The 26834-nt window shown below is 41.3% G+C and overlaps 4 protein-coding genes across 9 annotated transcripts in view; 1 reads left to right on the top strand and 3 right to left on the bottom strand.

The window, feature by feature from the left end:
• The window catches only part of YME1L (ATP-dependent zinc metalloprotease YME1L), a 259223-nt gene that overhangs the window by 207041 nt on the left and 25348 nt on the right, over nucleotides 1-26834 (bottom strand). The gene's annotated exons all lie outside the window — the stretch shown is intronic.
• Nucleotides 3232-7412, bottom strand: LOC117609722 (uncharacterized). The gene is made up of 2 exons (XM_034336353.2): nucleotides 5490-7412; nucleotides 3232-5268 (listed from the first exon to the last, which is right to left on the bottom strand). The coding sequence occupies exon 2, from the start codon at nucleotides 4395-4397 to the stop codon at nucleotides 3867-3869; it is 531 nt and encodes a 176-aa protein (XP_034192244.2). The 5' UTR covers nucleotides 4398-5268; nucleotides 5490-7412; the 3' UTR covers nucleotides 3232-3866.
• Nucleotides 8381-9764, top strand: LOC143305447 (uncharacterized). The gene is made up of 2 exons (XM_076689116.1): nucleotides 8381-9352; nucleotides 9399-9764. The coding sequence occupies exons 1-2, from the start codon at nucleotides 8381-8383 to the stop codon at nucleotides 9762-9764; spliced, it is 1338 nt and encodes a 445-aa protein (XP_076545231.1).
• LOC117609734 (uncharacterized) lies at nucleotides 14029-15639 on the bottom strand. The gene has a single exon (XM_034336375.2). It carries the CDS (start codon nucleotides 15637-15639, stop codon nucleotides 14035-14037), a length of 1605 nt encoding a protein of 534 aa, XP_034192266.2. The 3' UTR covers nucleotides 14029-14034.

The raw sequence follows: 26834 nt of genomic DNA, 5'->3' as shown, positions 1-26834 counted from the left end.
TGCTTTGTTAATCGCTTCATGAGTAGTGGAAAACGGCATGGCAAATAAAAGTACCGGCAATCGTAAAAGAGGTAAATACAACACAATATTCGGCAACTTCCACCGCGGATGCGGATTTAATAAAGTGATTTCTGTTATTATTGAGTGACTAATCTCGATTCTTTATTAAACCATCCGTTTTCCACAAGCTTCCTGCATATCCTTGTCAGGATAGTTCCGGCGAAATTTAAAATAGCGTTACGCTAACAAACAAGGTCTTAAGGGCTTTTTTCATTTCTTCTTTAGCCTGCTCGCATTCATTATTCCACCAAATCTGTCTCTTTCTGATTTTAGGTTCTTTATAAGATCCTGTCTCTCTGTTTTTTTCTTTATAGTGATCTTTGTTGTTATTATTACTTTTTTTATTATGGATTCATCTATTTGTTCCGTATCCGTCTCGGAAATTTCCTTATATGGTGTTACAAACCCTTCTCAAAAAATTTCCTTATATGGAATCGGATGTGTGCACCCGACACCAACCATCTTCTAGAAAATTCAGGACCAACGCAAAGCAAAGGCGCGGTCCTACGGGTTACGTATATAATCTTTTACAGATAATCTCTGCAACGAGGAAACTCTGCGAGATCGGGTACTCAAGTCCCTTTCAAGCACTCAGTAACTATACAGTACGTTGTCTGCTGTTAAGCATTATTCTAATCGTTGTAGTCCGCCTCCGTTTGCTTGCGTTCGTGAAAACCGAAAAGAATTAGATTCTTGCTTCGCGGAATCGAAACTAAACTTTATTTATTCAACTCATTTAAACTTGCAACCAAGAATTTAATTCATTGAACACCGCGACAATTACACACAACAATTGTAAGGTCCGGGAATAGAGAATAAACTCATATTATTTTAACTTACATACTATTGTTTAATTATATTTACTAGTCCAGAAACTCACTAAGGTGTACCTTTACCGCTCGAGGTACATCAATCAAGTTACGAGGCCTAATACTAACATTTTTTGCGGCTCCCTACGTTAGTCATACGTAGGTTCGTCCTCACGTCTTCCCCTTTCCTGTGGCTCCCTACGTTAGCCATACGTAGGTTCGTCCACTATAAGCAACCTCCTGGAGCTTCCTACGTTAGCCATACGTAGGTTCGTCTCCACGTCTACTTCCTTAGATTCCCAGTGTTAATAACAACACTGGTCAAGCCATTAACAAATACCATAACCGAGATTAAGCCCCGGCTACGCAGCCGCCCCCTCCGGCTCGTAACATATTCTTTGTGTGATATTTTGGATGAATAGGTTGTATTTATCATTTGTGTTTGCACAGGTGTTGATGTTTGTTGAGAGGTTATGTTCTGACCTTAATTGGTATGCCAAAAATTTATTCCATATAATTTTACTTGTTTGGTATTTCCTCGTTCCATTATGGTGTTCCAGTTCAGTTTTGGCCCATTTTTTATTAAGTGTTAGTGTCTGATCCCATAGTGTCGCCTTCTTCCGAAATCGTATTGTTGTTATTATGAGATCAATATTCGATGGATTGTATGGCCATGAGCTTGTTCTTGAGGTGGTCTCTGTGTTTAGGATTATTATACTGTTTTCCTCTACTGCCGGCTGAAGAGCTATACCTTCTGTTGTATCTGAAAGGCAGTACTATTCTTTGGACTGAGCATTGAAATCTCCCATAATTATGGTTGGTATATTGGTTCTGACATTCTGGAAAAGCTTTCGCCAGTCTGATAGGATAATTTTTGTAGTGGGGCTCTTGTATACTAATATTATGTCTGTTTCTTTACTGAGAGTATCATTTTGGATTGTTATAGCCAAAGTTTCGATGTGACTGTTTTTGGAAGACCAGTTACAGTTTCTTTTTTTTGCGTTTATATTTTTGTTAATTATAAGTGCCATTCCTCCTCCATTTGGGGTTTGCTTTTTGTCCTGCCTAAACCATTTGTAATTGGGGAGTCACGTCCCAAACTCCTCTTCAGTTTCCTTTAGCCATGTTTCAGTTATGCCAAAAATGTCATAGTCCATAAACCTAATTTGACTTGTGTAACGACCCAATGATAGGTACGTCACTGCACCGACGTATAGGGAGAGCGGTTCCCCAAGAAGGCGACTCGTATGAACGAAAATAGGGATTATAGGTTCGTGTGGTGTGCGGTTAAGGAGTGAAATCCAACATTAATGTATCAAACTAAAATTATTTTTATTCAAGTAAGTAAACTAACTATGCTTGTTCTGAGTATAATATAAAGTATAACAATAGGTACGGCTAGAATATGAAATACAATGAAAAATTATAATAGATACGCCCTAGATAGTGAAATACAGTAAAAAGTGTATGATTAGTAGTTAGTAATTAATAATAAGTAATAATAATAACGCGATTTAATCTTCGAATACAGCCAACACTCTGTACAATTTGCCAAATTACACTAAGTACTGGAAACTATACTCCAGTGGCTTGTACGATACCTTCAGACACGAGCGGACTTTACCTACAGGTCGCAATCGGTTTCTGGTCTAGCCAGAGCTATGCTAATACAGGCCTGCTCAAGGAGCTCCGCTCCTCGCTAGCTCTTTACACTTGAGTATGTGTCTCAGTATTAGCACGTGTTCAACACGTTGCGTACCATGAGTAGGGTGTCTACAGATCCGAACTCTCGTACGTCACCACTGAAAGAGAAGGACAAAGCTAATCTCGCGCTCTATAGTTGCCTAAGCAATTCAGCGCAAGCTTTCCTCTACTTCCAGAGTGCTGTCTGTATTTGACCGAAGTCAGAGAAGATCTGCTCTGATACCGCGTGGAACGCCTCTATTTATAGTCAGATTCTGCTAACTTAGCGCTTTTTTTCATTATAGGGTTCCTCTAGATTTCTGGAATTCCCCATCACGTGACGGCCGAGCACCCCTGCTCCTTAATCTACGCGGTCACCCTACTCTAGGTTCTCACCCCATCGTGAGATCATCAGGGTTGCACTGGCGCACACGTGGTCGCTCGTTGATAATTTATCGATAATCTATTTTATCGGCCGACTTATTCTATCAGACTGAATTATTTCTTGAAGTTTGAAATGAAAATTATTTATTATTACAAAAATATATATAATACAAATTAAATTAAATATTTTTTATAAACTTAACTAAATATAATAAAAAACTTAAATTAACCATTTTATACAAAATTTGAACTAAAAATAAATTATAATAATAAAAAAGTGAAACGAAAAAGCGGGACGTTACACTTGGTTTCCTCTTATTATTGTTTATTTGTTGTTTTTGGTCTTGATTTAGTGTTCCAGTAGTTATTTATTCTTTTGTTGTCAGTGTACCAGTTTTCTTGATTTTCTGATTTGTTCCGGATTAAGAGCGTGACAATTTTAAATAGGCACAGTTTACGCCAAACGCCGAAAACACTTCGGCATTGTCATCGCGCAAGCGTTTATAAAAACCGCGATACGACGACGATACAGCCTACTCTTTCTCAATGCACGACGAAGGCAAGTTTTAGTTAAATTGGCGTACACGACAAATTCGCTCTCGATACTTCGATTGAAAGTCCTTCCTTCCTTTACTAACATTAATTGGCGTTTAGCCCAGAGGAAAAATTTATTCTCTGCGCGAAACATAATTCCTTGGTGGGGTTTTTTATGAGGTCCTTTTGAAGAGCTCGAGCCATGAGGCTAGTGGTCCATACCTTGCCTTCTTTGCTCTGCATATTTTTTATATTCAGAAGAGAGCTTACAACTCCTCCACTTGTGGACGGCTGTGGGTCCTTATTTGCAGTTGCTGTTCCTGGTCTGCTCTCTCTTATATCAGATATATGAGCAGCTGTCATATATTTCCTTTCTTCCTTCTATTTTTTCCTTCTCTATCTCTCCAATCTGTCCCTTCTTTGGATAGTAGCCCTCATTTTGTCTGTTATGTGGAAGTCGAAGTTTTCCCTGTACCTGGCCATCCAGTCCTCATCCTCCGGAGGTGGCTTGAAAACTCTTCTGTACTTTCTTTTCACTATGAAAGTTTCCATTTTTTCTTCCAGGTTTTTCTCCTGTATTAACTTGATCAACTCGTCCAGTAGCTCGTCCGCATTTCTCTTTCTCAATTGATCAATCAGTCTTCTGTTATTGTATCTTTCAAGGTAGCTTTGATTTTTGATATCTTTCTCTTCCTCGTATAGTGTGCCAAACTCATAAATCCTGTTACCTACTATTTCATTGTTGTCCGGGTCCATTCTTAGGATTGGAAATCTATTTGTGTTTCTCTCTGTAGGAAGTGGTTTGCCTTTACAGTATCCTGTTGGATTTTGATCATATTCTGTTTCTTGGTGTGGTCTGTAGCCTCCTTTTTTAACTATCCAGGGATTTGATCGCTCATTTTGGTTGTTGTTGTGGGGTATGTTCATACTTTCTCATCTATCTTTGTTGGGTTTAGCTTTTAGTCTTGGGAAATCTTTTTCCCACTTTTGTTCACCGTTTTCTAAATATGTTAAGGGTTGGTCGTTTCTGTTTTCTCTGTTCCATTGGCGTCTCGCAGTGTTATAGTTCATATTTTTATATGCCATCATTTTCTTTATCTGAGCCTCTCTTTGGTATATCGTGCACTCTTTTGCCATGGCGTGGTGTTCCCTACCGCAGTTAATACACCTTGTTTCATTTTCACATTCTCCATGATCTTTTTCTTTACAGTTTCTGCACTTCTTGTATTGATTTTTGCATATATTTTGAGCGTATCCAAATCTATAGCACTTATAGCACTGTTTAATGTATTCAATGAAAGATTCGACCCTCAGCCACACATGGCCATACCTATTAGCATGCGAGTTGGCAGGGAGTCGCCTTCGAAATTATCAGAATTGCCTTTTCTTCCGTCCATTGCGGCTTTCCGTCGATGAATCTGCTTTTCATTAAACGCTTCATTGTGTAGTTCCTCTGTCCTTCCATTGATTGCTCTTCCAGCTCTTTTATCGTGTCTTCCCACTCGTGTATCACACCCATCCTTACTAATTTTCTTGATGGCATGTAGGCTGTGTAGCCTTTCTCTCTCTTTGCATTCTTGAGCGGCATCTGGTTTACTGCTGTTCTATTGTTATTGTATTTTCCTTATTGGCTACTATCGTTATGGTATACTCATTGCTAATTAACCCCTTATCATAAAGTGTTATTTTTTTACCCACCTCAGGATTTCTGTTTGGGCTGTGTTCTCTTTTCTTTTCTTCCTTATTTATTTGCTTCGGCTTTTCCTCTTCTGGGTTGCCTTGGTTTTCTGCGTGTATCCTGTATAGAGTAGGTTGTTTTAAAGTCAGTGGGTTAGGGTTATTACTATTACTTATTGGATTGATATCTTTTTCCTTAGGGGTAACTAGTCGAATTTTGTTTGAACCTGTGAGGTTCTTATCAATTAGAATAACCGGTTTGCTTGTCTTTGTTATGTTTATTGTAATTTCTTTTTCAGGCGAGTACTGTACTGAATCAATCTTTCTCTTTTTTGTACTTACAAAGAGTTCCTTTTGTTTATTCAATTCTTCATTCGTTATTCTATAGTCTGCTCTGTAACACTCGCTTTTATCATTCACGTTTGACTCACTGCTTATCTTAGCTTTTTCAAAATGGCTAAGTTTCCTTGTTCCGAGTGGCGACACTTTTCCCCCTCTTCCATCAGCTTGTATCTCTTTTCCTCCTTGGAGGCTACTATTTTAGAGTTTTCCATGGAGCCCTCTATGTTGATCCTTATGTAACGTCCCAGACTAGGTGCGTCACTGCACCGACGAAAAGGGAGAGCGGTTCCCTCAGAAGGCGACTCGTATATTGTAATAGGGATTATAGGCTCGTGTGATGTGCGGTTAAGGAGTGAAATCCAACGTTAATACCCTTTATATAATTAATTTATTAACGATTGAAAAGTTTGGTTAATTAAGAAGATATTAATTACTTAGTTTCGTTTACAATGATTCAGCCCTAAGGAGAAATGTAAAAGAAAACAAGATGATTAATATTACAATGACTCCGGGCTAAATGAAAAATACAAAAGAAAATATATTATTAGTTAACAATGGAATCCGCCCTAGATGAAAATATAGTAGAAAATGCTTGATTAGTATATATTAATACACAGCTTAGACTATAGGTATAGCTAACGCTCTGGATAATAACCAATTACTCTAGGTATCAGAAATTATCAAAGACAGTAAATTGTACTGAAAATAAAGATTTTATTTAGCGCGGGTTACTCTGACGCTACATCCTTGCCTAGGCAGTTCAGCGCTGAGCAACCTTAGCTTTTCCTCTATTGGTTGATACCTGCACTCGACCGAAGTCGAAGTCGATCTGAGCATGGTCGAAACCAGACTGTTTTTCTCCGCATGGCACGCCTCTATTTATAGTCAAATTCTGCTGACAAAGCGCTTTTGTTCTATATAAGATTCCTTCAGGAATCTCGCGGACTTTGGACTCTATGTACATACGTGACTCCCGCGAGTATCGCTATCTCTCTCACACAAGCTACCCTACTCTTAACGCGAGCGCGCACGCCATCTAATTCTATAAAGGTTTACTAAAATACAATAATTATCGACTAGACATTATTTAATTTAATATTACGATTTATTTTTAAACTATGTTACCGCTGGGACGTTACACTTATTGTTAGTAAGTTTTCCTGTTCGCAGACAAAATCCCTAGCTTCTCCGTTATTTTCCATCTTAGAATGGTTGTCTTTATTTAGTTTTTTAATGGTTTCCTCATCCTCTTCCAAATTCTCAACAGTATCCAAATTCCATGTTCTTAGTTTTGTTTCTTCTACCGATTTTTTTATCTTGGCATTCTCATAATTCATTGCTTCTTGTTTGGCATCCTCTTTTGCCAGAAAGTTTTTTCGCTTTAATTTGTATTTATTTTCTTTTCCCCCGCCATTTTGGCGGGAGTTTGGTTCCCCCTCCACCTCTTCACCTGATCTTTGGGCGTCCTCAATAAAGCCGAAAAACTTGTTCCCTCAAAAATAAGGGTAAATTTTTTGCTTACCTTATTACTCAAAGCCCTTTTAAGGTGATGCGAGCGTCAAGACCGAACTTCGAATTCCGCGTCGGTAAAACAGTCAACGTTTCATCGAAAATTAGACCGAACAGAAACTGATTTCAGCGCTACCTCAGTTATTGCATCCAACTAACGGCGTGCTATTCTACGTCACTCTTCGCATACACCTAAATGACACACGGATGCTACGATAGCTATATGTATCATGTACGATGAATCGGACCAATTTTTGCGTGTCGTCGAGAAACCACAGTTTCTCGAGCGAGTTCGGCTTGCCTTTGATGTGGTGACAGCCGAAAATCGAAGCAGCGTACAGGGAAAAAAGCAAGTTTAAATACCCGTGTACGTGTGAGACAATACTAACACAATCAAAATTTAAGATTAAAACCTTTTTATTTTTGAATTTTTTTAAATGACAATGTTACTAACGTATTTATGAGATTTTTCTGATTAAAACAAGATCAAACATGACATAATTTGAATTATAATTATTCATTTACTTATTTATATCTAAATAAGTAAAAATAATGCAAATTATATGGTGTTTGGTCTTATTTTAATCAGAAGAACCTTAAAATTACATTGGTGAAAGTTTCATTTAGCAAAAATGAAAAATAAAAAAGTTATTGCTGAATTAATATTGTTTCACTCAAATATTTTTTTTTAGGCCCTTTAATTCTCGGACCTCTTTCTCTTTTGCTATTTGTCCTTTTCTACGTACGCCAGCATTGAAGAACTCGCTCCAGTCGTGTTGTTCTTCTAGTATCACATTTTCGTTACCTATTCATCCAATATTTGGGCGTAACGCAAAATCAGGAGAGTCCAGCATAATATCATATTCTATGCTGAAAAAACATACTAACTTATCTGTCTAAAAAAATTTTAATAACTCTGGCAACAGATTTATTTTCGGGGTGCTTTTCATAAGTAATCAGTATTTCACCAAATTGTTCAGAATATCAATTTTTATAACATATCAAAAAATCATCGAAATCGGGAAGGACGTATTTGTTCTTCAGTTTCACTAAAAAAAAGAATAATAATAGCAACAAAAAATAATGATAGTACGTCTTGTGACACATGGGTTGAAAATCGCTATCCTAGTCGATAGAACGATGCGTGAAAAAAAAATGTACGCGTCGGAGTTCATCGCCTCTTCAAGACTCGAACTTCCCATTCTCCACGATACATTGTATCGTCGTCGACGCGCGACGGTTCGGTCGACGAACAGCTTTCGGACGTGCAAAAGCTATATTATCTGCGCTCGCGTTTCCGCGGCGAATCAAATCGAGTGATCTCGAATTTGCCGTTCATCAACTGTCCTTCTCGATTGCATGGGCAAATCTAAAGATGCGCTATGAGAACAAGTGCTTCTCGACAAACTGTTTGCAGCTTCACCACCATAACAGAAAGGTGCGACCTTGATTTACAGCATGGCCACCAAACGCATCAATTTCTCAAAACAGCGACGCAAGAAGAGCTTCCAACGGAAAGAACATCTCAACTCACACCTGACGATCACGAGTGTGAAGATCACTTTCGTGCAACGCACATTCGTGATTTTACAGGGCGATGCGTGGTGCGTATTCCTCTCAAATCATCTCCTAAAGTCTTGGGTAATTCTTACAGCACAGCTCGCTCCTGCCTGCGACGCCCGCTCAGCAAGCTCTCAAAAAATCATGAGTACCGTGAACAATACCCACGCTTCATGAAAGAATACGAGGACCTCGGTCACATGAAGAAGGCTTCTTCAATCTCGCCCAAAGACTCTTCAATTTACTATCTTCCACATCGTGGAGTTTTCAAGCCTGACAGCGAAACAACGAAGCTGCGGGTCGTCTTCAATGGCTCGAGTCCAATAACAATTGAATTCTCTGTCAACGACATCATGCACACTGGTGCAAATCTCTTGCTCAACATTACAGACGTTTTGCTGTGGATTTGGCATCACAGATGCATTTTCGCCACAGACATTACTAAAATATACCGTCAAGTTCGAGTCCATGAAAAAGACTGGAATCTCCAAAGGATGCTGTGGATTAATGAGGAATCAAAGGAAGTCCCATACACTCTCACAACGGTTACCTACGGTACCAAGGCTGCACCATTTCTTGCTGTCAGAGTCCTTCTGCAACTTGCAGAGGACGAGGGTCAACGTTATCCACTGGCAGTACCATCAATTAAATACGCCAGGTACGTCGATGCCATATTTGGTGGTGCAGATTCTCTCAACGTATTAATTGAAATTGCTTCACAATTAACTGACTCGTGCAACGCAGGTGGTTTCCATCTTGCAAAGTGGCACTCAAGTGAGGCCGCTTTACTCGAGGTAATTACGCCTTCCAATCAATCTAAGAGCACCTCAATCTCGCTAGACGACTGCAATATCAAAATCCTCGGATTACGTTGGAATACGGTTTACTTCCAAATCTCACAACAATCTCAATCTCACCAAACGCCTCGTGTTATCTGAAGTAGCACAGATATTTGATCCATTTGGCTTCTTATCGCCAGTCATAATTCGAACAAAGGTGCTCTTGCAAGAGTTATGGCTACACAATCTCAAATGGGATGATCCACTGCCATCCCAAGTCACATCTCGATGGAACGCGATCAGAGAAGATCTCACAAGTCTGGCCCGACTCTCGATACCTAGGTGGTTCAACACCTACAGCAACGCTATAGTGGAATTACATGGCTTCTTTGGCGCATCTCAGCTCGCCATGGCGGCAGTAATATAAATTACTGTTTTCTCGCCGTCCACAGATCTCGAGATAACGTCAAGGTGACATTGTGCTCCAAGACAAAGGTAGCACCTCTCAAAAAACTAACAATTCCCCGACTCGAGCTCACAGCTGCTCTGATGCTGGCAAAACTAATGAAATACGTTCAAGCAAATCTCAAGCTCAACATTGCTACAACTCACCTGTGGACGGACTTTCAAGTGACATTTATATGGATCAAATCTCACGCATCGCGGCGAGAGGACTACGTCAGGAATCGTGTGACTCAAATTCAAGAAATCACGCAAACTGCACTTGCCTGCAGGAGTGTCGTCCAGGAATCTCGCACGTACTCACGTGTCAAAAACTCGAATATCATTGGGACTTGATTCATAAATATTCATTCTTGCACAAACTTCTTCACGTTACCTCAGTTTGTTTCAGGTTCATTTCCAAACTGGGAAAGGTAACTGCCTCAACACTGATCTCAGACTCACCAGCTGATTTGGAAAGGGCCTAGATTTTCTGAATCAAGGCCACTCAATCAGCCTACTTCTCACACGAGCTCAAGATCAAACACTGCCTTTATCTCCCGTCTTCAGTCGACTCACGGCCTTCATTGACGATGAGGGCGTTGTAATAAATAAAACTTCCGGCTCGTAGCCTAAACCAAAACTCTTTATTCATCAATCCGTGCTCGCGGCGTGCATACCATGCGACTGACTTCTCTCGGTCTGTCCCCCCCATGCCAGCGCCCCGATCGTCCTTTTGCCCGCCACATACGTCATACACTACATTCCCTTTCCTCCTTAATATTTTGCTTCTTTAAACATCTTATAGACTAAATGCAAATGAGTGGTAGTATAAATTGTAACATAACATCTTATAGACTAAATACAAACGAGTGATAATAATACATGATACATTGTTCTTAAATCTACCTAATCCTATGAACTCTATATTCGCCGTATCGCTCCGGTACCTTTCTATTTCGTTTCGGCCGTCCTGAGCTATTTACATCTATCTGTTCCTCCTCCTTATCGCCTTCGCTTTCCCTTGCAACGTCTATATCGCCTCCGTCCTCAGCTGTGTCTTGAGCTTCTTCTCCTACCTCATCTTCTTCATCGGAATCTACAATCTTTCTCACCTCTGTTAAATTTCTTTTGAACTCTTTCCCCTCTTTTGCTTTTACCGTTACTGTGTTTCCTGTTCGTTCCGCCACCGTGAATTCGTCTGCTCCGAAATTCGTACTCTCTTTAGCATGATGCACTTTGTCGTAATAATCTTTTCCTATCTGTTTCTTCCACGCATCTCGCTCTCTTACTTCTTCCTCTACGAATCTACTCCTACCTATCTCCGGTAATTTCGTTCTTATTTTCCTACGAAACATCAATTCCGCTGGTGAAACCGCTGTTACAGTATGTGGTGTTGACCGATACATTAACAAAAATTTTAACAATTCCTCGCGCCAGTTCTTTTTCTCCGCGTGCGCTATTTTCAGTCTTTTTAATATGCTCCTGTTCTGCCTCTCTACCTCGCCATTTGCCTGAGGCCAGTACGGAGCTGTGTGCGAAATCTTTACCCCATTTCCATTTAACTACTTTCGTAAATCTGCGTCGGTAAATTGGCGTCCATTGTCGCATATTACTATTTTCGGAAAACCGAACCGCGCAAACATCTCAAACAAGTGTTTCTTAATACTAATCGCACTCGTGTTTGTTAGGATCACGGTTTCGAAATACCTACTATAGTAATCCGTCACTACCAAAATGTTTTCCCCGCTGGGCAGTGGTCCCATCAGGTCCATTGCTAACGTTTCCCATGGGCCTTGTGGTAACGGATTTGGCTTCAAAGGTGGTGGTTCGACTGTTTTTTGTACCAATTGGCACCTCCTACACGATTTTACCGCTTTTTCCGCGTCTTTATCCATCCCTTCCCACCACACTTTATTCCGCAACCTATGTTTCATCGCTACGATACCCGGGTGACCCTCATGCGCCAAATCTAGCGTTCTCTTTTTTAAAACTTCCGGGATCACTATCCGCAAGCCCCTTAAAACAATGTTATCCTTAACACATAAATCATCCCTTAATATCCTAAATCGCGACTTTTCTAAGGGTCTCCAATCGCCTGTCTCGAGCGCTTTCCTCACGTCGGTTAGCACTTTATCTTTCCCGGATTCCCTGTTTATTTCTTCTGTAGTCATTGCACAGGGTGTTGTTTCTTCCACTACCCACGCGATATACTTCCTGTCTCTTTCACTTTCCGCTTTTCCTCCATTCCCGGCGCAAAGGCGTGATAACGCGTCTGCGATATTTGTCTTTCCTCTTTCGTAGACCACCCTATATTTAAACGACTGCAATCGTAATACCCATCGCTCGATTCTTGCGTTCGGTTTCGATTTCGGCGCGAATATGTATTCTAACGCTTTGTGGTCTGTCACCAACTCAAATTCTGTACCATACAGCCAGTTATAAAACCGCTCGCACGCATATACCAACGCTAACGCTTCTTTTTCCGTTTGCGAATATCGTCTTTCGCAGTCTGTCAAACTCCTGCTCGCGTAGCTTATTACTCGCCATTGTTGCCTATCATCTAATTGTGTCAATACACATCCTAAGCCTACTGGGCTTGCATCCGCTATTACTCTCGTTTTCGCGAGAACGCTAAATATACCGAGGGTTCCTGCATTAGTTAGTTTTGCTTTTAACAACTTAAATGCGTCCTCCTGCTCTATTCCCCATGTAAATGTAACGCTTTTCCTCGTCAACCGCCTCAGCGGTTCGCTTATCGTAGCTAAATCTGGAATGAAAGCCGCGCAAAAGTTTACAAGCCCCAGGAAACTGCGTACTTCTTCCGCGGTTTTCGGCGCGCGGAATTTATTTACGGCCTCTATTTTCGATTCCAGTGACTTATACCCTTTTCCAGAAATTCGGAATCCCAAAAACACAATCTCGCTCTTTCCGAAAACGCATTTTTCCTTATTTAAAGTTAATCCCTTCCGCGCCAACGTTTCAAGAACCCGCGTCAGTCTCTTATCGTGCTCTTTTTTCGTTCTTCCGCACACCACAATATCGTCTATAAAATTCATCACCCCTTCACAACCTGCTAATACCGTCCGCATTATTCTTTGGAACATTTCCGGCGCACAACTTATACCAAACATTAACCTTTTATATCGAAATAACCCTGCTTCTGTTACAAAAGTCGTGATGTCTCTGCATTCCTCGTATAGTTTGATCTGATGATACGCGGATTTTACATCCATTGTATTAAACCATTCGCATCCGCGTACGACGTCTAAAGCCGAGTATCCACCTGTATCAAACGCCCGTATCGTATCACCGTTCCGAACCCTTTTGAATAGGCAGACGTTGTCTCGTTGCATGCCAATATTTGCGGACAATATTTCTTCGTTTCTTGAAAGAAACTCCTATAGGCGAGAAGTTTCGATTTCCTGCATGCTGTTTCTTTATTGTAATTGTCCTAACCATATCGTGTTTGATATCATTTTAATCAGAAAAACGTCACAAATATCTTGGTAAAAGTTTTATAAGAAAAAAATGAAAAATAACAAAGTTCAGTCATTGCATTAGTATTATCTCACTGATATATCCGATTCCAGATCATATTATCTCGAGCCTCAAGTGTCATGTTTCCACTTGACATAGCATTTCGGGCCTTCGCCTGGGTATGTTGTTTTTACGTTTCAAGTGGTCTCCGAACCTATCCTTTGAACAGCAAGAAACCGACAATTTTCGGATCGGCCCGTTCCTTCACCTCCGTATCACAGCCCAATAGAACTTTCGATACTCGGCAACGGAAAAATCTCTGGAAAATTAACATTGTCCTTTTTCAATAATCACAGAGGTTCTTATTAACATTGCTCTTTTATGTACAGCGTATCACCGAAGATAATTGATCTGTTTAAATATATTTAAACGATAAAATTTGTCTAAATTAAATTAGATTAAGTTCATAAATAATTTCATCGATTTTGAAATGAATCCAATAATACCGCAAGATTTCAAATAAATTGAAACCCAAGTGACGGCACGAAACGCTATGTCAAGTGCAAATGCATAAACCTTTCCTTCGATGCAACGGCAAAGAATCGACAAATTTTTCGGATGGGTCCGTTGCCTCCGTTCCTTTGGAACGGCACGCAGCAAAACGAAACTCCTCGCCTGTAGTGGCCCAGTCCTATTGCCGAACCGTTTCTATCAAGAAACGAAGAAATATTGTCCAAGCCGTAGCACGCCGTGGCATGCAATGAGGCAACGTCTGCCTATTCAAAAGGGTTCGGAACGGTGATACGATACGGGCGTTGGATACAGGTGGATACTCGGCTTAAGATTTTCTCTATTACCGGCAGGGGATACCTCTCCCTCAAAATCGCTTCGTTTGCTCGGCGCATGTCAACGCATAGTCTAACCTCACCGTTTTTCTTTACTATTGGGATTACCGGCGAAACCCATTCTGTCGGGCCTTCGACCGTCTCAGTAATATCTAAATCTAATAGCTCTTTTAATTGCTTGTTAATTTGATCACGTAATTTAAACGGTAATCTTCGCACCGGCTGTGCAACTGGTGGATGCGACCTATCAATGGGTATCGTTAATTTGAAATCTTTCAGTTTACCTATCCCGCGGAAAATATCACTATCTTCCCGCTTTATGTCTATTTCGTTCACCTGTAACCCTATTCTTAGAATTTCCAGCTCTTTCGCCGTTTTATAGCCTAAAATCGGTCGCCCCTTACCCTTTAAAACTACGAAACTCGCTCGCACTTTCCTATTCTCAACCTCAACATCGCACCGAAATTGTCCCAATAGCTCGAGCGCGGTGTCGTGTCCGTACGGGTATATGCATTTGTCTACGTACCTGCTCGTCTCACAGACGATTTTCCTGTCTTTGCACCACTTCCATGTGTTTTCATCGACCACGTTACACTGCGCCCCTGAATCAATTAACATATTTAAAATAATACCGCCTATCTTAACGTCCATACTTTGTCCTTCTTGCATTGCACTGATTTGGCAATCCGTCTGTAAACCAAATGCATATCTCGATTGTCCCGCGCCGACCTCTCCATCCAGCTCCCTGACCCTCACTCTGCGTGGTGGTTCTCGTCTTCCTCCGTTGTTCGATGTCATCTGCGATTTGCACACCGTCGCAAAATGACCCCTTTTTCCACATTTACTGCACGTTCTCGATTTTGCCGGGCACCTTTCATCCTTGTACGTATGTCCTGTGTATCCACACCGAAAACATTGAATGTCTTTTTTCTTCTCTGTCACCTTCTCGGGCTTTCTCTCTTTCTTCACGTTGCGCGTCGCAGCGACCGTTGACTTTTCTATGTCTTTTGTTTGTAGCTCGATCGCCTCGATCGTTCTAGCAACTTCTATGACGTCACTCAACTTGAAATCTCCCTTTTCCAGGAGGCGCCGTCGAATTTCGTTCGACGTACATTTTTCCACAATTTGCCCACAAATTTCTATTTCCTCCGCTGGGAACTCGCAATTCTTCGCTTGCTGTCTTAGCCTCGTGATGTACTGGTTCATGGTCTCACCTTCCTTTTGTTTTAACTGACGAAACACGTGCCTCTCATACGCCATGTTTAATTTCGGCTTGAAATGCGTCGTCAGAGCGTCCATTGCTTTTTCGTACGCGTTTTCTCCTTCCGCGACCATATCTGCGTTTGGCAGTGTATAGAAAACGTCCTGCAATTCGAGACCGCCATGGTGCAATAACATTGCTTTTTTTCTGTTAATGTCCGTAACGTTTTTACTCGCCACAAATAATTCGAAGGCTCTGAGCCACCGCTTCCATGCTGCGTATACGTTTCCGTCGTTTTCGTTCGGGTTAAACGTGGGTAAACTTTCACTACTCATCGTGCACTTCACACTTTTAATCCTCGTCGCCAAATGTAATAAATAAAACTCCCGGCTCGTAGCCTAAACCAAAACGCTTTATTCATCAATCCGTACTCGCGGCGTGCATACCAGGCGACTGACTTCTCTCGGTCTGTCCCCCCCATGCCAGCGCCCCGATCGTCCTTTTGCCCGCCACATACGTCATACACTACAGGCGTCATTCGTGTTGGAGGAAGACTTTACAACGCACCGTTGACCTACCAAGGTAAACACCCAGCCATCCTTCCACGTCATTCACGTCTGTCTGAATTGATTATAGATCACTCGCATAAAGCAACGCTTCATGGAAGTACTCAGCTCACACTCGCTCACATCAGATAGACCTACTGGATCATCGGTGGACGAGCTCCAGTTAAATCGCACATCCTGCGGTGTGTTGTGTGTGCTCGGCAGAAGGGGAACTGTGCCCATCAACTGATGGGCCAACTACCTCTCTCTCGAGTTACACCCTCACATCCATTCTCTCACACCAGCGTAGACTACGCCGGTCTCATCACACTCAAAACGTGGAAGGGGCGAGGTGCGAAAACACAGTAAGGCTGGATCTGTGTTTTCGTGTGCATGACAACGTATACTGTTCGTCTCGAATTGGTCACCGACTACTCAACAGATGGCTTCATTGCAATGTACCGACGGTTCGCAGCAAGAAGAGACATTCCACATACAATCTACTCCGACTGTGGAACGAACTTCATCGGAGCAGATTCAACACTCAAATCGATGTTCGTCGAGGGCTCTCAAGATAATCAACGATTGGCCAAGCTGTTCGTCAACGACAATACAGCTTGGAGTTTCAATCCTTCCGCTGCTCCGCACATGGGAAGAAAGTGGGAGGCAGTGGTCAAATCCGTCAAATACCATTTACGACGTACGGTGACTGATACTTTGCTCACCTTTGAAGAATACAACACCCTTCTGAATCAGATTGATGCAACGCTCAATTCTTGACCACTGGAGCCTCTCACCGACAACCCTGACGATCTCTCCGTACTCACGCCTGCTCACTTCCTCATTGGAAGAGCAATTTCAAAACTGCCAGAACCATCTGTTGAACAAATTCAACTCTCACCTAGAGCACGGTGGCATCTCATCCAGCAGAAGCTACTACAATTCTGGAAGCGCTGGTCAACACACCATCTCCAACGGATGCAATCAATCTCGAAGTGGCATCACCCGTCCAACAACATCACGATTTCTCTGGTGCTGCTCACCGACGAATACTTCCCACCATGCAAATGGCCTCTTGCTCGAGTGCTCGTTGTTCACCCTGGATCAGATGGACTGACGAGGGTCGTCACAATCAAGATGGCCACCACAACTCTAACTCGGCCAATTGCGAAGTTGGCTCTACTCCCTGTTGCAGATACGATCTCATCACCATCTTCTACGAGCTGCTGATGGCGAGCGGAATGTTCAAAAATGCACTAATTTCAACCGTCGCCACGCGGACCGTGGCAGCACGCTCCAGCGCGCACTACGTCAGCATGAAGACGCCAACGGCTCGTGCTGCGAAGAAGCTGGTAGAGCGGCCATTATCGTTATACATAGCTTAGAGCTCACACGTGTATCTCGCTGTTTAACCTTTGTAAAATATTTGCTCAATTTCGCTGAATTCGACTCGATTAATCGCGTAGTACATTGCCGACGGGTTACATAATCGCGTGAGTTCATCAACTCGCCAAAACCCACGAAATTAATAGAATTTCGTGGTGGCCACGTTGTCAACGGCCTTAGCCACTTAGGCCATAGCGGTACCCGTAAGATCACCGAAGTCAAGCTAAGTGGGCACGGTTTTGCCAATAGATGGGTTAGCGTGTGCTGTTGACAACGATACATACACGTATTGTCCGTTCACGACAAGTTGGCGAGTCAAGGTCATGCTCTCACTCTATTCCACCTCTCTAGCTACCACACGCACGTTCCTTATTGGTTGAGGCCGGTGACAAAGGTTGACGACGAACATATCGGGACAGAGTGAAATAGAATTGTTTCACAGCATTGGTGTAACCTCCCAATTAAAGTGTCAGCTATAAAAAGATACAATTTCTTACTTCCTATCTATTGCCGCTAGAGCTCAGCAATTGGGAGGCTACGTCAATGCTGTAAAGTTATCATTCTATTTCACTTTGTCCCGATATGCTCGTCGTCGTCCTTTGTCACTGGCCGCAGTCAATAACGACATAGCGCACGGGAGCAGGAGAGGTGGAACAGAGTGAGAAAGTAAATAATCTGCCTCGTCAACTTGTCGTGAACGGACAATACACACACACGCACATATACACGGACACGCACACAGGGACTAAAAGTATGGAGTATAGAAAAGTAAAAGTATGGAGTGATAAACTCACGGAATTAAAAGTACGGAAAATGTAAGACAAAGCAAAAATTCAAACAATGCGCGAGGTTTGGGGTTGGCAGTGCTGCCAACCCATCCCCATAGGCGCGTGGACGATAGGGTTCGTTGGGCAACAAGGGGGCAGAAAAGCCCCCAAAAAGCGCCTCGGCCCTGTAGAGTAAAATTAGTGATAGTGGTGGCCACATGTTGTGCCAACACGTGGTTTTTCTACACAGCGATAGAAATTGCTCTTTTCGTCTTTGTGAATCACAACTCATGAACAATTCTGTACATAGTGACTGTAAATAGTGTAATTTGTGTTGTACATATACTGTTTGTGCCCTAAAGTGTCGACATTTCTTCCTCTCACTGCCATATTAAATAACGAACCTTTTATTCTCTCGATCTCGATTTCAATCTCGAACAGATGTACATGTACGTATAATTATTATTGATGTATTTAAGTTAGGTTAGGCCATATATTTAAATCCGGCCGCCGTAGGGCGCCTGGTAACGTTTTCATTTACGCATACTTTTATAATTAATTTATTATTTCATGAAAACGTTGCCGGATAGTGCGGATTATGTGTTCGAAACAGATCGCCAATTATACTGCGCTGTGTTGGTAAGGTAGGGAAAGATATCAACGATAATGTAGAAATTAATATTTGTTTACATAACAGCCAAAATAATAGGTTTACGTAAAAAATGTGTAACCCTTTTTGTAGAGCTTTTTATGAGCTTCATTTTTTGTTTGAAACTTTTTTCTCTAGAAGCAATATTTTCGGAGATATTTAGTAAGAACCGTCAAAACTTTGAAGGGGGCTGGGGGGCAAACGAGGCTTTGTCGCCAAAAATCCTTTTAGGGACTTTGTTCTTTAATCAATGATAAGCTTTGGCAAAAATTTCAGAAAAATCGAAGGGTTGTCGCTTTCGGAACTTTATCCGGTCCCAATTGAAATGCACTAACCGAGATTTTCCTGTATGTATTTTTTTTATGCTGCTGGTGGCTGTGAATAAAAAGAGTATTTTACAGGAAATAATAGGTAACTGAGGTGTTTCGTTACAATTTTCAGCGATGTTGTCACTGTTGATATACGCGCAAGAATTAGTACGATCTTGCATCAATAAAACATTTTCAATCAAAGAAAATGCCAAGGGTGAAATAGTTTATTAGTCATACTTCCTGGACCCAAAAGGCATTGGTAAAAAAACTAATTTTAGGCATTCGATTTGTAGGAATTCGGAGTACAATATCGGGACAGATTATTTAAAAAAAAAATAACTTTAAACATTCCATTTGTAGGAATATTCTTCCCTTGGTTATGTTATATTACAAAAAATGTATATATAACATTTGCCTGAAAGAGTTAGGTCATTCATATGGTCATGTGTACAGTATCGTATTTTATACAGGGTGTCCAACGACTATGTCGACAACCGGGATGACTGACAAGGTGATTCTAAACAACTTTTTTCTTTGCCAAAATGTTGATTAAGGCTTCGTTTTCGAGTTATTAACAAAAAACACTGGCCAATCAGAGCGCGTCTTTAGCGCGGACCGAACCAAGAGAGCACGACCACGGCTTGAACGCGGAGCAAATCTAACACTCTCGGTCCGCGCTAAAGGCGCGTTCTGATTGACCAGTGTTTTTTGGTAATAACTCGCAAACGAAGCCTTAATCGACATTTTGGCAAAGGAAAAAGTTGTTTAGAATCACCTTGTCAATCATCCCTATTCGGTTGTTGACGTAGTCGTTGGACACCCTGTATTTTGTCTGTAACGTACTGTGCACCGATGAACAGAATTCTCATGAGAAGGCCGCAAATCTGATTGGTCAGAATGGAAGGGAGACACCTCATTTCACACTCATTTTCGGTTCTAGCGAGTTATTGGCAAAAACGATCACGCACATTAATTCAGACCGTGTAACAAAGAAAGTCTATGAGGCGTATCGAGACTGAGTGAGATAGTGCGAGGTGAGCATTGGCGTAAACATTCAGTGGATCCGAAAAGTAGTGGCATATGCTTTAAAACAGAATAATTTTTTCGAAATTGAACTAAACCACTTGAGTTTTTTTTTTAAGTACGAAATGATATATTAAATATATTAAATAAAGTACGAAATGATTAACGGTAGGTCAGAAAATCCGAACCTCGTAAATACAGAAATCCTACGTCTATGTAGCGTGCGATGTTAAAAACCCAAACGTTGGCGTTACGAAAGCGTCAAATGGTGGGGAACTGGCGGAGCAAACGAGGGTGCCCCCTTGCCCCTGTGCCGTCCCGCGAGACTTCTGTTCATCGGTGGACAGTATATAATATAGCTATCGTAGCATCCGTGTGTCATTTAGGTGTATGCGAAAAGTGACGTAGCATAGCATGCCATTAGTTGGATGCGATAGCTGAGGAGGCGCTTAAGGGGGTAGACACGGGTAATGCAGCGAGGTGACATTACCGGCAAAAATGGGCCTATTAAGGGGTTCACGGGAATCGGTTATTTGTTCTTATATGAGAAGATTTGGGCCTGCGTGAGGGCTCAATCGAAAGAGGAAGGTTCAATGCAGGGGGCTCAGGTCATGGTTCAACGAGATTATGTTGATATCTAATAATATGAGTGTCCAAAGTAGAGGAAAAGTTGAGAAAATACACCCGCAGAATCCAAGTACATTTTAGGTCACTAAAAGAGTTTTGTGACTCAAACGATGACCTGAGCCCCCTGCATTCAACCTTCCTTTTTCTATTGAGCCCACACCCAGGCCCAAATCTTCTCATATAAGAACGAATAACCGATTCCCGTGATTGCATTCCCACAGATGAGTTCCGCCATTATCTGGATAATACAGAGCAAGTCACGTGTCAAATTTAGTTCAGCTAGAGGTTAGGAGATGGCGCCTACTCAGGAGGACTTATGGGGTCTTATCCCATATCAAATTGAATGATTTGTGTTTAAATTATAATAATATATTTGAAATTGATAATATAAAGGTTTACACGTCTTTTAGCTTTGAAGGTTCTTGGAGGAATGAATATTCATAAAAGTAATTCCAATTTGTTTTAAATATAACAAATGAACAATAAATATAGTTTGAAAAAGCTGGCGGTGAGAATAATCTTGACAGCGCAATCTTCCTTGTGGCGGCTGGCGTCGATGTCGATAAGGAAGATTGCGAACGAGGAAGACTGCCAACGTGGAATTATAGGACAACCGAAGCGTTAACTTGATACATATGTCACAATAAAAACGTGATGCAGGCAATGTATCAATTTTCGTACGATTGTAGGTTAGGTTAGGTTATGTACATTTTAGGCATACATTGATTAGGATCTGCTAAGAATTGTATATATTTACTAAAGTAACACTTTTACTATAACACATACATCAATTGAAATTATTTTTACTAATCTGGTAGTATGGATTTATTACTATCATATTTTAAAATGTGGAATGTTGAAGGGTGGGTTGAAGAAATATAAAAAAAACATCTTGTTTTTTATATTCTCATTTAATGTTTTATATTGAGATTTAATTTTTTATAATAAACAAATTTGAGGGTTTGCCCCCGCCTCTTCCCCCTCTTCCTCCTCTTCCTCCTCTTCTCCCTCTTCCTCCATACATCGTCTCCCGAAATTTTTGTTTCAAGTTCTTCGTCTGTAATATGAAAAATAAACAATTCATAAGTTTGATTGAAACAGTATACTCATGCAAATGCTGACCAAGCCGCATGAAGCCTCGTACTATTCGAATACTTGAAATATAGGAATTGGTCCTTAGTTAAAGAAAATATACGATCAAAATTTTGAAATATTCCTTTCATACGTATATTGATACGTATGTCAATATGTATATTGATTGCACTTTCTTCTGCTTTTTCATATCTCCGTATATGTGACGATAAACCCGCAGTATTTTATCTAAGTCTCTGTTAACTTGCATGCTTCGATCTATGTCATGATCGAAAAAAGCCTCGCAATCCTTGCATTAACTAAATTTTTGTTCGCATTAAATGCGACCTGGTACCATTTTAAAATTCGCACTAAATCGAATATCGGACTATGTGAACTAGCATTAATCGAGACTTACCTGTATACTGGTTTTCGGTCGATGCGATATGTGTACAGAAACAGTAGAGAATATGCGACTGCATGCTGACCCATACACCGCCAGAGTAAGCGGTAGAATACACGTAGGCATACGTAGAATTCAATGTAGTAATAATAATAGTTTTTCACGAATATCTCGGAAACTGGTTAGATTGCAGTTTCCCGGGTAATTGATCTCGACTATTTTATCGGATAAATCAAGGTCGGAAAAGACGATAGGAAGTGTCCCGAGGTCGATATCACGTGGCGTTACAAAGTTATTTCCATCGGACTGGTGGAAAAATACGGACATGTAACGGTGGCTAGACATCACCGTCGCCATGTTATCGGAATCATCATCGTTCGATGGCGGCTAGACATCACCATCGACCCGACGGCATGAAATACAATCACGTAACAGTGGCTTCGACCTCTCTATTAACGGATTCTTCATCACCTGATAGCGGCTAGACTTCGTCTAGTCGATGGCCGTCACCCATGATTTTAGTCGCTCGACTGCAACGACCAATTTGGCGCGTCTGGCTTCCCGTCGTAAATCTTCGACCTCGTAGCGATCGTTCACGAGTACCCTGTGTATCCTAAACGGTCCTTTGAATTTCGGGCAGAGTTTTCTGCTCTCTCCTGTCGCCGGTTCGCTGGTGATTTCCACCATAACCAGGTCTCCCACCTGGTATCGTGTGGCTTCTCGTCGAGCTTTATCATAGCGCTCCTTCTGTTGTCGCTGGTCTTCTGCTATGTGCCTCGCGATCCGGGGCCGAAGCTCGCACAAATCTAGGCGGTGCATTTCGGTTTGCACCTCTTGCAGGATTCGCGCATCCGCCGTCGTCCTAGCGTTGTATCCCATCAACGCTTCCGTGGGTGTTGTTGAGATGCCCTTGTTGTGCGTTGTATTAATCGCACTCTGCACTTGCTTGACACTATCATCCCATCGATTGGTTTTCTCCCAGCCATCGTCGTCGCCAGTGATGCTACAATGGTTCGATTATATCGCTCGCCCTGCCCGTTGGCCCGAGGTGTGGCAACAGCATTGAGATCATGCCTAATCCCGTATGTTTCGCAAAATATTTTAAAAGTCCTTGCTGTAAACGCGGTGCCTCGATCACTTATGATATGCGATGGAACCCCAAACAGGTGTATTACGCCTAGTAATACCTTTACCGCCCGTTTCGCTTTGATGTCCTTCACAGGTTCGATGATGGTAAACATCCACAATAACGAGGAGGTACCTGCAGTGATGCCCGAACCGTGGGACGTGGGACAAATTTTTACCCTCTCCACGACGTCCCACGACGTCCCAGTGACTCCCCTACCGCAGTTGTTTTATCTAACACAAGCGCGTTGTCCCACGTGTCCGTGTGAGCTCTGCGGGTTTGGCAGAGTTCGGCTGCTCTCGTCATTTCTACGTTATCGGCTCGATGCTCAAGTCGCTAAAGCACGTGGCAGCAGCATCGACGAACCGACAAAATAATATAATTTCGTCCATGGCAATATGGCTGAGTTAAGAAACCAGGAGAATCAGTTCGAATCCCTATTTTACGGTTTCAGTTCTGATTCTTAATGCATTAACGTTTTTTTAATACATAAAAATACATGTTTTTTTGTGTACTTATGCTGCTTCGTTGCTTTATAATGACTAATGACTGATTTTTCTTTTGAATGAAACTTCCACTAGCGTATTGATGAAATTTTTCGATTAAAACAAGATCAAACACGACATAATTTGAATTATACTTAATTTATATATTTGCATTAGATTTTAAATAAATAAGTAAATATAATGAAAATTATGTCGTGTTTGGTCTTATTTTAATCACAAGAACCGTACAATTACATTGGTAAAAGTTTCATTTAGCAAAAATGAAAAATAAAAAAGTTATGGTTAAATTAATATTGTCTCACTCAAATGTTTTTTTTCGGGCCCTTTAATTCTCGGACCTCTTTCTCTTTCACTATTTGTCCTTTTCTACGCTCGCCAGCATTCAAGAACTCGCTCGAGCTATGTCGTTCTGCCAGTGTCACATTTTCGTTACCTATACATCCAATATTTGGGTATAACGCAAAATCAAGAGAGTCCAGTATAGTTATCTGTCTAAAAAAATTTTAATAAATCTGACAACAGATTTATTTTCGGGCTGCTTTTCTTAAGTAATCAGCATTTTACCAGTCTTCTGTACAGATCGTGTGTAGCAGTTTGTAGCAAACTCAACATATTTTCGATATTATGTAGAATACACAACCGATCGACAAATATTAAAAATCCAGGATATTTTGTGCCGCTTTTTATATGTCAAGGGCCATCGAAATGAAATAAATGACCAACAATGAATAGTACAATAAAGGTGATCGCTGTTCATCTATTTCCTTTCTACGATGTACAGGATTGCCTCGAAATAAGCAAGTGGCTCGGGATCGAACAGTTGCTTATTTCGAGGCAATCCTGTACAGTAATGCTTCGAAATAAGCAAGTGGCTCGGGACCGAACAGTTGCTTATTTCGAAGCAGGTAGCTATTCGGCTTGACTTCGTTCTCGAAACGGGACGATAGAGAACGCGAGAAACGAGTGAGAGATCGGAGGTAGCGGCAAATCATAAAGTGATCGGCCGAGCAGCGATGTTATTTTTTGAACAAGGATAGAATATAGCATGCCCTCTCATTCTCGCACTATGCTTTATTTCGAAGCAAATATACCAGACTGAGACAGCATTATATATATTGCATCCTTCTTCTACTAACCGATGTCACTGCTCAGTCGAGCGTGAAATTTATTACACTAAACATCGGCTTCGCGCTTTCATGGACCTCTCACTCATTTCTCGTACCTCTCACTTTGCGGGCTACTTCAAACAAAGAAGAGGGGATAGCCAGTTGCTTATTTCGAAGCAGAGACCACTTGCTTATTTCGAGGCAATACTGTACATTTATGTGATGATCTCTCGTGCCTTTAAAACTAAGATATAACAAACTTTTAAGTTTTCGGTTTTAAGAAAAAGACTGAAATAGAATATTGTATTACTAGGATCATAAATTTACAGAATAAGTATTTATTAGGGAGTAAGAGAACAGATAAGTCTGTTATATTACGAAGTGTTAAACTTTTCAGATTTTATCACTTAGGGGATATAGTATATCTTTTACAACTTTTGTATACCTATCTATGTAAGCATGATGCGTAATTGGGAAGTCGCTTAAAAACTTATGTACAAATGTGTAGAAATGTGATAAGAAGAATGTATTGAGACCAGACTTTCGTTGGGCAAACAGGAAGAACTCCTCCCAAGCGCCATCTCTAGTGCAACATTGCAAAGACATTGTACTGGAGTAAATAAAGGAACTTAAGGGGATAGACACGGGCAATGCAGCGAGGTGACATTACCGGCAAAAATGGGCATAACAAGAGGTCCGGGATTTTTCGCTTTTCGTCCTTATATGAGATTATTTGAGGCTGGGTGAGGGCTTATTCGAAAGAGGAAGGTTCAATGCAGCGCGCTCTGGTCATGATTGAACGTGATTTTGTTAATATTTAATAATATGAGTGTCCAAAATAGTGGAAAAATCGAGAAAATACATCCGCAGAATCCAAGGTATTTTTAGGTCACTAAAAGAGTTTTGTGACTCAAACGATGACCACAGCGCGCTGCGCTGAACCTTTTTCTTTCGAATGAGCCCTCACCCAGCCTCAAATATTCTCATATAAGGACGAAAAGCGAAAAATCGCGATTGCATTCTCACAGACGAGTTCCGCCATTATCTGGATACTACAGAGCAAGTCACGTGACAAATTTAGTTCAGCTAATAGTTATAAGGTGGCGTCTAAGTAGAAAGGCTGCCGATTTGGAATCGTAGTCAGAATCAAGCGTTAGTTTGATTACATCACTCGAACTGTACTGCGAAGGCCAGCGAAAACGGCAACATCGCCCGAACGCTGAGTGAGACGCACTACAGTCATGCTGTCCTTCTCTCATTCTGAATGTTGAGATTGTCCTTTTTCTCTAAGTTTTGACTGCGGCCCGCCTGGATTTTTCACAGCGCCCCATAACCTCGCCCCATTCAAACTATATTGTGTTTGGTATCATTTTAATCAGAAAAATTTCACCAATGCGCTAGTAAAAGTTTCAGTAAAAAAAAGTCAAAAATAAAAAAGTTTTATAATTGAATTAGTATTAGTCACACCGATACGTTTCGGCTCTTTCCTTTGATCATTAGACCTCTCTCTCCTCCACTGTCTGTCCCTTTCTATGTTCATGCTTGGCTGGTCGTCGCATCTAATTCGAGATTCGACATCTCGGCTGGATGTATGCAACATCTGGTTCCCAAACTCTGTTGCATATATTCAGCTTTTACTATATATGTAGACGCGAGGTCCCTCCATTTATTAGTTCTAATAGTACCATAGTACTTTTTTATGCACAATGTTTCGAGGAGTTGACACAAGTGAAAAAAAGAATGCAATTCCATTTAAATAAAAAGTGGATTTGCATTTTTTGAGTACATCGTTGCATTCACGGAGAAAATGAAATCACAGAAAAATAGACATTATCATACCGTTGAACTTTTACGTACAGTAAAACCTGGATAAATGCAACGAAAGAATGCTTGGATAAATGCAACATCGCTATCCCCTCCACTTGGGGGGATGCCCCTAGGCGAACCGAGCCGCTCGACGAGGAAACCGTGTAATATGACCCGACCGTAATATCGGTGTGACTAATACTA

The sequence above is a fragment of the Osmia lignaria genome, chromosome 7, assembly GCF_051020975.1.
Source record: "Osmia lignaria lignaria isolate PbOS001 chromosome 7, iyOsmLign1, whole genome shotgun sequence".
NCBI lineage: Eukaryota > Metazoa > Arthropoda > Insecta > Hymenoptera > Megachilidae > Osmia > Osmia lignaria.
The sequence above is the reverse complement of the archived record's forward strand: the minus strand, read 5'-3'. Positions and strand labels throughout refer to the sequence as shown.